Here is an 11,766-nt window from a genome sequence, read left to right on the forward strand (position 1 = left end):
CCAGTGTTCTTACCTGGAGAATCCCAGGGAGGGGGAGCCTGCTGGGCTGCCGTCTGTGGGGTCGCACAGAGTCGGACACAACTGAAGCGACTTAGCAGCAGCAGCAGCATCACTCAATATGTCAATATTTTCCAAGTGACCAACACACAAAATTACAGAATTACAAAATCAAATAAAATGAGTCAAGGAGCCCTTCAAAGTGCAAGACAGACCAATGGATTTCATTGTAACAGAGCAACAAAAATTCACCCACATGCTTTCAGATTCCATGTTGTAACCAACCTTTAAAGAAACTACCGTTAGTCAATTTGGGCATGTGATTAAAGAAGAACATAACACAGTTCTCTGGAAGGGCTACTAAAACACTCCTATTTCCCACCACATACCTGTGTGAGGCCAGATTTTCTTGATATACCCCAACCAAAACAATGTATTATGACAGACTGAATGCAGAATCCAGCTGTCTTCTATTAAGGCATATATAAAGAGATTTGCAAAAACATAAAGTGATGCTACTCCTGAAAGTAGTAGTAGTTTTTTATTTTTTTTCTGTCACACTGGAAGGTATGTGGGATCTTAGTTTCCCAACCAGGGATCAAACCCAGGCATCCAGCATGGAAGCGAGGAGTCTTAACTATTGGACCACCGGGCACGTCCCATGTTCCGTGTTTTGTTTTTGGCCTCGCCTTGCAGTTTGTGGGATTTTCCAACCAGGGACTGAATCTGGGCCCTCTGTATTGAGAGCCCGGAGTCATAACCACTGGATCATCAGGGAATTCTCAGTAGTATTTTTTTCACAAAAATATACAAAAACTTAACCCATACAAACACAACCTCTCTGGAGTCCTCTTTTTAAGAGGTATAGTGTTAAGGGGTCCTGGGACCAAACAGTTTGAGAACACTGCAACAGAATATTCGTGATAGACAGGTCAGTCTCGGATTAGAGGGACTCAGATTTACCCAGCTAGTAATCGCTGAATTTCTGGACACACTAGGAAAAATGGCTACAAAACAAAGAAGAAGACGAAAGGAGCATACCACCAAGGAGAGAATTCCAACCGGGCAGACATCTGACAAAACAAAGCACAGGCAGGCTTCAAGCCACCCACACAACAGAAGCAGACCCTCGGTTTGAAGTTGAGCTCTGCTGGGCGTCACCTGGTGCCTGGACCCCTGGGAACCTGGGTTTCTTATCTACTGACTGAAGATCAGAATGTGAGGCTTAGGGCTCTGTCCAGAGGTTTAATGAGCAAACACAGGGGTGGAGCTGGCTCCCTGCTGCCACCAAGCCTCCTCCTCCTCCACCACTCTCTCACAACCAAAGTTTGGCTGGGGTGAGCTCACCACCCACTCTGACCGCTGTCCACAGAGTGGACCAAGACGGCTGCCTGCCATGTCAGTATACAAGGGAGGTGGCAGCCATCAGCCACAGGGCTGTCCTCTCCCCTACCCCAGGGCGCACCCTCAGGGAGCTCAGGGTGGAGATACACAGGCTACCCTGCATCAAGCCAGCAGCCACTGTGGGCCACCCCCAACATGTGGCTGAGGGGTTCAGGATTGAAAAGCACGGGACACTGGCCCTAGTGTTAAGGGGCACATCAAAGGAATGTGATCTCAGTGAGCCCAGACTCTCGCATCTTCCCACACATAGAAAAGTGCTAAATTCGTTAACTTGAGAGATTTTTTCTTTAGTTAGCACACTTCTTGATGTTCAACAAGCAGGTTTGTTCTTTCAAAGCTCCTGTAGATCCTGGTTCCTCCCCAACCTCTTTGGAAGGATCCCTCAGAGCTACCTAAGACTGTCTCCCAGGCTTAAGTCCTCAGTAAGCCCACCGAATAAAGATTCTCAACTTTTAGGTTGTGCTTTTTAGTTTTCAGTTGACAACTGTCGTGACTTTGAAATGTTTCATGTCCTCCTCTACAAACTGTCAAGGAATAAGGCTTGGTAGTGGCTTCTTTTCTAAGTGGCAGCAACAGACAACAGGAGAATGAGAAAAGCGTATGTTTGAGTAGAAACAAAGGCCAACTCTTAACACACAGAAGTAGAAGCTCACAAAGCGTCAGGAGAGCCCCTGAAAGAAAATGCTGCAAACAGCAACTGAGGACAGAAAGAGACACAGGGAATTTCCGGGGGACCTGGAGGTTAGGGTTCCAGGCTTTCACTCACGAGACCTGGGTTCAATCCCTGTTTGGGGAACTGAGATCCCACCAGCTGACTGGCGCAGACAGAAAAAAATGGGACAAGGATCAAGAAAACAAACTGACCAGCTATAATTTCTCCAAGTATCAGACCAACAATACTTCTGAAAATGATTTTACCTGATCTAGATCCAGAGAAGAATAGACGATTTTCCCTTTATCATCTCCAGAGAACAGTTTCATCCCATTGGGGCTCCAAGCCAGAGCTGTTATGCTATTTTTGTGAATGCCAGTGACGTCAAACCTCCGAAGCTATGAATAAACGATAAAAATAACACGCAAGAAAAAGAAAAGGAGAGACACTGTGAGATGTAGAGCTGTGTGGACGAGGCAGTATGCAACCCCTCCTGTTTTGTGGAGTAACTGGTGTTCCCAAGCTGCTTTCCAGGCAAAACCCTGCACAAGGGCCCATCTGTCTATTTACCTTGAAAACTGACGGAGAGGAGCCAGAGGCTATTAAGCAATTTAAATTACCCATATGCGCTTTTCACCAAGTGTCTTACCAGCAACAAAAATGTTATCTGACTATGAAGAGCACAGAATTAGGCTTTTCTGAGCAAATATTTTCTCAGCAGATGAGGACTTCTCATTTTAAAGGATGAGAGGAATTTGCCAAGAAATTAAGAAATGCTAAAATGGTTGGCACTTACCTGTTTATTTCTCCCTGGCAATGAGGATACAAGCTGAAAAACTGCAACCCTCCCAGAGGCTGTGCCTGCTGCTACCAGGTCATCGAAGCAGCTCAGCAGCTTCACCACCGTGATGGACTCCGTTTTCCCCTGAAAGAGAAAACATCTAAAATCAAATGGGCCTGTCACTGGGCCAGATTTCAAACTGTGAAACAGCACCTACAAGTGAAATGGAAAACCTCACCACACAGCAGCCTATACATACTCCTGATTGAAAATGAATATAGTTCAGAGAGATAATTATATCTTTTTCTTTCCAGGTTTTTTATTTTTGAAATGGCAAGTGTGAACCACTGAGCTCTTCTCAAGAGAATTCTAAGGAGCTTGGACAAGAGAGATTGTTCCCCCTGAAATCAGAGTCTGGAATCAGGAGAGCTGTCCCACTCCCAAGCTCTGCTTCCTTCTCTCTCAACATGGACAAGTCACCCACCAGCTGTCATCCGTGGTGTGTACCTGCCACACAGGTGTGCTGGAGGATCAACAACACACTTGAGAGTGCTTCATAAACTTATTCCTGGTGTGTTTAGATTCTTAGATCAATAATCACATTAAATAACATTAACGCAGGCTTCTTATACTGGTTTAGTAAAAAGCACATGTCAAGCACTGAATACAGATCTTTAGGCTTCCAGTGCACCTGAATAGTCGTTTTGTATTTTGAAACCACTCATTCAAAAAAATTACACAACCATTTCCACCTTGCTAAGACAAATGGCAAGATCTTCAATAGGCCGTTTTGAACCCTGATGCGGTAATTTACATGGTAATCAATCTGTCAAACCCGAGTGCACCCTGCGCCTTCAGGATCCTGAGTCAGCTGCTGGGTTAACACACAGCAGGGCGAGGGCCCGGCCTCTCAAAGCGGAGCCGCAGCAGCAAGACATGCACGCAGAGAACCGCCCCAGCGAGCGGAGGTGGTCACGCCGGAGCTCGCTTTCAGGCCCTGCTCAGGCTATAAACACGCCTGGTGCCAGAGCATGACAGGGGGTAAGGGAGCTAGATCTTAAGTGACAGGAAGGAAAAGCGGGCCCTTGAAGATGCCTGCTTTTGCAAGTATACCAGTCTGAAGTCTTACTGGGACACCCTCTGGAACAGGCTGGAAGGAGGCGTGGGCCCAGACAGGAGGACCAGCCGGGAGCTTTCTGCGCTCATTCAGGCGGAGCAAGTTCGCACCCAGTCAAGAGAAGTGGCCAACTCCACAGGCGCCAGGGTGGAGAACCCCAGGGAGGAAAGACGAGTGTGAGGCCTGATGAGGATGCCGGCAGCAGCAAGGGACAGGGCACAGGCCTCTCAGAAGCACGTGTCCTGCGCCAGGCCGCCTGGCCAGCACTGCACAGGCATTACCTCCTGGGATCCTCAGACCACCAAGAGCATAGGAGATGGAGCTATCCTCGTGATACCAAGGCTGTGAGACTGGTCTCAGGTCACATAGCCCAGGGGAACCGAGTCAGGACTCTGCCTGAGTGTGACTGCAGAGGCCAGGCCCTGCTCTGCCTCGGGGCTCCAGCAGACCCATGGCTGTGGACGTGGGAGGCAGGGTCGGCCAAGGAGCAGCAGGACGGTGAACGGAAGGCAGGGACTGTTAGGGACGGCTCCACCTCCGCTCGCAGGCGAGAAAGGCACACAACACGCCTTAGATGTGTATCGTCTGACATGCCAGCGGGGCCTCCCTGGTGGTCCGGTGGTTAAGACTCTGCAGTTCCACTGCAGGGTGTGCAGGTCTGATCCTTGTTTGGGGAACTAAGATCTTGCACACTGCATGGCATGCCCAAAATAAAAAAGAATATTTTTCCTGGGAATTTGTAATTACAAAAACTGCTACTCCATCAGTAATCCAAATCACTTATTGGAGATCTTCCCATGTCATAGCACAAAACCAGAACAGCTGTGTAATTTTTCTGAATGAATGGCTTCAAAATAAAAATCATCGCACAGATGGGCTGGAAACTGCAACGCCTGTAAACATGCTTTTAATAAACCAAGGTACTAGGCTTGACTTAACATTCTTTAATATGATTACTAATACATGTCATCATTCTTGACGTAAGAACCAAAACATCCAAAGAATCAGACTATCATACCCGACTATACTTCAGATAGAAACAAAATATGAAGTTTCAACTTCTGACAGGATAACACTCTAGCTGTTCTGAAAAACACTGCCCTCCAAACACCTAGAAATGCTGAATAAGATACATAAAGCACTTATTAAATGCTCAGCCGACCTCTACAAAGAAAATCTACAAGAGCCAAAACCCAAGAGAGCCCTTCTGTCAAACCAGACAGAAGCCAGCCCTGAAGCCACAGGCTGCCCAGTGACTGGTGAACATCCAGACCTGGGATTTTCTCAGGTGAGTAGGGGGAATGAGGACAAGGCTTCAGGCCAGATGAGGTAGGGAGCTGGACCTGACCTCCCCGTAAAGCCAGAACCCATGAAGACCTAACGCTCAGGGAAAGTGTAAACTAGGGAAAAGTCAATTTGCTGGCAAATGGAGCTGACAAGGAACTCAGCCTTGTATCTCAGGCACTGACTGGAGTGAATAAAAAGAGCAGTTCCTAAGGATCTGTAATCACAAACCTGCCCCATCCAGCACCAGGGTTTAAAGTTACTCTCCCTCCCCACTCAAAAGCAGCTCCATGCAGGCAGCTTCTGACACGCTTCCTTGTCTGTAATGCTTCAAGGGGCCTGGCAGAATGACCATAAACCCCACCTCTGGGGACTCAGTCTCGGCCCAGGCCCCTCAGGATTCACACGTGTTGGGATCAGCCACACAGTTCACAGCCAGAGATGACCACAGGGAAACAGGCCCATGAAGAGGACTCAACCGAAAGAGCACCAACAGAACTGGACAACCCCTCATCCCAACTCAAGTACTTTCATGTAGACTAAGAAGAACCAGAACTGTAATGGAAATATGCTTAAGGGGAAGGATAAATTGGAAATTTTGAATTAGCAGATATACACTACTACATATAAAATAAAAAATAGAGACCTGTTGCCAGGAGCCAGCATGGGAGATCCCACCCATGACAAAGGTCATGCGGAGAGGACCTGAAGGCAAAGGCGAATCAGGACTCGAGGGACCCCTTGGACCTGCTTGAGCATCTATCCCAAAACCAGAATCTGTCTGTCTTACTACTTTATGACTTTCACCAACTCCTCTGACATTAACAGGGGGCTATTCCTGACCACCTTTTTCTGAAGGACATCAACTTAGAGCTCTAGTTAATAAGTCTCCTGGGCATAATAGGAGTGTTCCAATTCAAATCCCTCAGATAGCTTTCTAACTTGCCTAACAGGTTTATCCGGACTCCTACAGCTACGCGTGTGATTGTTCACAGCCTCCCAACCACGAGAGGCACGGGAAGCTGGCATATTTTAACAATGCAGAGCTTCTAGGGGAGTTAAAAAATATTAGAATAGAACTGGTAGAGGATTTCATTGTTGAACTAATGCTTGCTGCCAAGTTCCCATATCCCTTACCCACTGTGTCCCTGGGAGTGTATTAATATAGTTGGTATATAGAAATGTAAGTAGTAACCTTAATGTTAACAACCCTAGACCCTTGAGTTAATAAATTCTTTCCTTGTTATCCCCCACTGCACCTTTTGCCCTACAGGAATACAACTCTATCTAGTGCTTTCAGGCAGTGGCGCCAAACTTCAGAAAAATCACCTTTGGAGAAAATAAGTTTTTCTGGTTGACTAAGCTTTATCAGAAGAAAAATGTTAACAGGCCTTCTGGCCAGAAGATGATGTAAATCACCTAAAGCCTTTGTATATGATAAGTCTGCAGAAAGAAAGCCTGGTCTCAATAAGGGTCAAGGACTGCTGACCTTGCATGATTCTATACCTGCTATTATCCTCTATGTACAACTTAGGGTATAAAAGCTCCTTTTGAAAATAAAGCTACGGACCTGGCTTCATCAGAGCTTGGTCTCCCCGTGTCATTCTTTTTTTCTTTTCCCTCCTTTTCTCTCTCTGTTCTTCCTTCAGGATGACTACTTGGAGCACAGGGGCTCCCTGAGTTCACTTATCTGCCCGGGCTTCTAAGACTCAATTGGGAAGGCGCCCAGTGTCTTCAGGGCAAGGGTGCTCTGCGTCTTCACCCCACTGAGAGGGCGCCTGTGGCCTCCGTGAACAGGGCAAGTCTGGTGTCACGGACTTTATTGGCTTTCTGTGTAAACCAAGGTAGATCAAGCCCCTTTCTCTCCCCTTTTACTATCCTTATCGCCGATGCCGTCCTCCTGAGGGAATCCCTGGGTCCTACCGGGGCTGGATCCCGGTATACTATATAGCACAGGGAACTATCTTGTAATAACCTATAATAATAATAAAAACCTAAATCACTTTCTGTATGCCTAAGACTAACACAACATTGTAAATCAACTATACTTCAATAACAAAAAAGTCTTTAAAATTTTCAAGGACTATAAAGGAAATTGAAACATAAGAGCAAACCACTATCAGAAATAATTAAATATACATGAAAAAGAATCAAAAGAATTTAAAATCTTAGTGGTGGATTAAAAGATTAGTCACAGCTGAAAGAAAAATCACTGAATTAGATGACAGATCTGTGCAGCAAAGATATAAATTAAGAAAGAGAAGTTGAGAGTCACAGAGGATAGAATACAAAAATCCAACCTACATCTAATTGGGATTCCAGAAGAAAAGAAAATAGGATTAGAGAGGGCAGTGCCTTCAGAGATAAGGCTAAAAGCTATCCAAAACTAGGGAAAAGCCTGTATCCTCAGGAGTACAAGCCTTGAACAAGATTCATGAAAAGAAATGCACACACACATATCTTTCAAACAATAAAACCTCAAAAGCAATAAGGAGATATTCATATGTCAGAGAAAAGAGGCAAATAACTAAATATGAATAATTATTAATAAAAGATGTCTCAACAAAGGAGTCCTGGAGACTGTAGAGTATCATCCTCAAAGTGCTAAGAGACAGAACTGATAGCCTTGAACAGTATGTCTTTCTAAACAATTTAAAGACAGAGACACAGGAATTCTCTGGCGGTCCAGTGGTTAAGACTCAGCACTTTTACCATGGCCTGGGTTCAATTCCTGGTCAAAGAACTAAGATCCTTGCAAGCCATGTGGCATGGCAACAAACAAACAAAGGCAGACACTCAGACGAACAAAACATCAAGAGTACTTGATTTTGTACTTTGAAGTACCACCCAAAGACTTCAACCCAAGAACTACTACAGGACACACTCCAGCAAGAAGGAAAATTGGTTGCAAAGGAAACCAAAATGTAACAAGGGATGGCAAGTGAAGATGCCGATAAAACTGTGAGGAAATCCAAACAGTGATTATAAAATATAATATGTCCAACTTGAGTAGTTAAATGTAGAATGAAAATACCAAATTGTCACACGCATAATGAGAAAGGCCAGATAAAGACATAACCTTCCATGAATATAGACACAAAAAAATCTCAACTAAAGTACAGCAAGATTTTAAAACAGGCTATCATGATAAAATGCAGTTTAAAGCCAGGGATGTTGCTAAACACTCTACAACACAAAGGACAACAGCCCTAGGCCAAAGGTCAATAATGTCAGGTTGAGAAACCCTGACTTAAACCACCTCAAGAAGGACATTAAATATAAGTGGCCTAAATATGCCAATTAGAAGGTAGAGACTGTTAAACTGGATTAAAAAAGTAAGACCTAAATTTACGCTATCAACATGAAATGCACTATAGATTTAAAGGCACAGACAAGTTGAAACTAAGAGTGGAGAAAGATAAACCACGCACACTGTTATTTTGTAGATTTCAACACTCTTCTCCCAGTATTTGACAGAACAAATTGGCTGCAGAAGTCTTGGAAGACAGAACTATACTATTGCATTAGTCTGTGTGCACAGAGAGCAGCCCCTGAGTATAGAATCAGACACTCAAGGCACTTACTGTGAAAACAAAAATCTGTGAGGGAAAAAGGGATGCAGCTGGAGAAGGCAGGAAGAATTGTCAGATCACAATGCAGGCTATGACCCTGAAGGAGGAACAGCCTGGGAGCAGCCAGGAGGAGGTGTGCCATGGAATGAGCACAGTGGTGGCTTCGGGGGTCTCAATACACCATCCATCCCCATGGCGGGAAAGAAGTCAGGTTACCACCAAGCCACACACAGAGTTCAAAGACATTAACAGACTTCCCTGGCGGTGCAGAGGACAGGGATCTGCTTGCCAAGGCAGGGGACACAAAGCTTGATCCCCAGCCTGGGAAAATTCCACGTGCCACAGAGCAACTAAGCCCGTGCGCCACGACTACTGAGCCCGTGCTCTAGAGCCCGCGGGCCACGACTACTGAGCCCGTGCTCTGCAACAAGAGAAGCCACTGCAGTGAGAAGCCCACATCCTGCAACAAAGAAAAGCTCTGGTTTACCGCAACTAGGGAAAGCCCACACAAAGCAGTGAAGACCCCAGCACAGCCAAGAAGATAAATTAAAACAAAAAACAATTTTAAAAAAGTATTTGGGAGAATAGCATTGAAACATGTATAATATCATGTATGAAACGAGTCGCCAGTCCAGGTTCGATGCACGGTACTGGACGCTTGGGGCTGGTGCACTGGGACGACCCAGAGTGAGGGTAGGGGAGGGAGGAGGGAGGAGGGTTCAGGATGGGGAACGCGGGTATACCTGTGGTGGATTCATTTCGATATTTGGCAAAACTAATACAATATTGTAAAGTTTGAAAATAAAATAAAATTAAATAAATAAATAAAGATTAAAAAAAAATATTTATTGTGAGTCCCTCTTTAAAAACAAAGACATTGCCAACAATTCTACTTTAGAGAGAGAATATACTTAAAGATTATTTTTCATGACTGCATTGATATACAAAACCTCTTTTAAGATACCCAAACACTCAAGGCTCAAATCCACTGTTAATATTATAATTTTTAGCAATACATCTACTTCATAAAATCAATCCTTCATTTAACACATTATTTAATAATGGGATTTTTACCACACTAAGAGCATTAAGATACCGATCTAGTACTGTTTCATACGAGTCTACAAATGAGATAGACCTTAATAATATCAAGTAGCCTATATAAAAGAATTGCTAGTTTAAAATGAGATGAACTAGGGTTAAGCAGTTAAGTGTTTACTGGTGGCTTCACTGTGCTTGTTGTGGGGACACAAAGGTGCCGCTTTCGGGGGTCTCACAGTCCCGGAGGGACACGGCTAGCTCCGACACGCTCAGGAGAGGCATGGGCTGGCAAGGTTGCTGCCTTCGGGGTGCAGTCAGCTGCACATCAAGTGTCTCGTGGCATGGTTATTTTTCATTTTCTGAAACAGTGAAATACGATCATAAATGCAAGACAATATACATGACATATACATGACACCACCCTTACAGCAGAAAGCGAAGAGGAATGAAAGAGCCTCTTGATGAAAGTAAAAAAGGAGAATAAAAAAGCTGGCTTAAAACTCAAAAAACTAAGATCATGGCATTTGATTCCATCAGTTCAGTTCAGTTCAGTTGTCCCTCAGTCATGTTCAACTCTTTGTGACCCCATGAACCTCAGCATGCCAGGCCTCCCTGTCCATCACCAACTCCTGGAGTTCACCCAAACTCATGTCCACTGAGTCAGTGATGTCATCCAACCATCTCATCCTCTGTTGTCCCCTTCTCCTGCCTTAAATCTTTCCCAGCATCGGGGTCTTTTCCAATCAGTCAGTTCTTCACATGAGGTGACCAAGATTTTGGAGTTTCAGCTTCAGTATCAATCCTTCCAATGAATATTTAGGACTGCTTTCCTTAAGAATGGACTAGTTGAATCCACTTGCAGTCCAAGCGACTCTCAAGTCTTCTCCAACACCACAGTTCAAAAGCATCAGTTCTTTGGCACTCAGCTTTCTTTATAGTCCAACTCTCACATCCACATGTGACTACTGGAAAAACCATAGCCTTGACTAGACGGACCTTTGTTGGCAAAGTAATGTCTCTGCTTTTTAATATGCTGTCTAGGTTGGTCATAACTTTTCTTCCAAGGAGCAAGCATCTTTTAATTTCACGGCTGTAGTCACCATCTGCAGTGACTCTGGAGCCCCCAAAAATAAAGTCTGCCACTGTTTCCCCATCTATTTCCCATGAAGTGATGGGACCAGATGCCATTCTCTTAGTTTTCTAGGTGTTGAGTTTTAAGCCAACTTTTTCACTCTCCTCTTTCACTTTCAATAGGCTCTTTAGTTCTTGTTTTCTGCCATAAGGGTGGTGTCTTCTGCATATCTGAAGTTATTGATATTTCTCCTGGCAATCTTGATTCCAGCTTATGCTTCATCCAGCCCAGCGTTTCTCATGATGTACTCTGCATATAAGTTAAATAAGCAGGGTGACAATATACAGCCTTAACATACTCCTTTCCCGATCTGGAACCAGTCTGTTGTTTCACGTCCTGTTCTAACTGTTGCTTCCTGACCTGCATACAGATTTCTCAAGAGGCAGGTCAGGTGGTCTGGTATTCCCAACTCTTTAAGAATTTTCCACAGTTTGTTGTGATCCACACAGTCAAAGGCTTTGGCATAGTCAATAAAGCAGAAGTAGATGTTTTTCTGGAACTCTCCTGGTCTTTTGATGATCCAGTGGATGTTGGCAATTTGATCTCTGGTTCTTCTGCCTTTTCTAAATCCAGCTTGAACATCTGGAAGTTCATGGCTCACGTACTGTTGAAGCCTCGCTTGGAGAATTTTGAGCATTACTTTGCAAGTGTGTGAGACGAGTGCAATTGTGAGGTAGTTTGAGTATTCTTTGGCATTGCCTTTCTTTGGAATTGGAATGAAAACTGACCTTTTCCAGTCCTGTGGCCACTGCTGAGTTTTTCAAATTTGCTAGCATACTGAGTGCA

At 44.6% G+C, this 11,766-nt stretch overlaps 1 protein-coding gene across 1 annotated transcript in view; it reads right to left on the bottom strand.

Moving 5' to 3' along the window:
• The window catches only part of TECPR2 (tectonin beta-propeller repeat containing 2), a 75,837-nt gene that overhangs the window by 39,024 nt on the left and 25,047 nt on the right, over positions 1–11,766 (bottom strand). Inside the window, 2 exon segments of the mRNA XM_010851330.1 lie at positions 2,320–2,451; positions 2,850–2,978. Of these exon segments, the coding sequence (XP_010849632.1) occupies positions 2,320–2,451; positions 2,850–2,978 (261 nt within the window).

The sequence above is a fragment of the Bison bison genome, unplaced genomic scaffold (assembly GCF_000754665.1).
Source record: "Bison bison bison isolate TAMUID 2011002044 unplaced genomic scaffold, Bison_UMD1.0 scf7180017864302, whole genome shotgun sequence".
Lineage (NCBI taxonomy): Eukaryota > Metazoa > Chordata > Mammalia > Artiodactyla > Bovidae > Bison > Bison bison.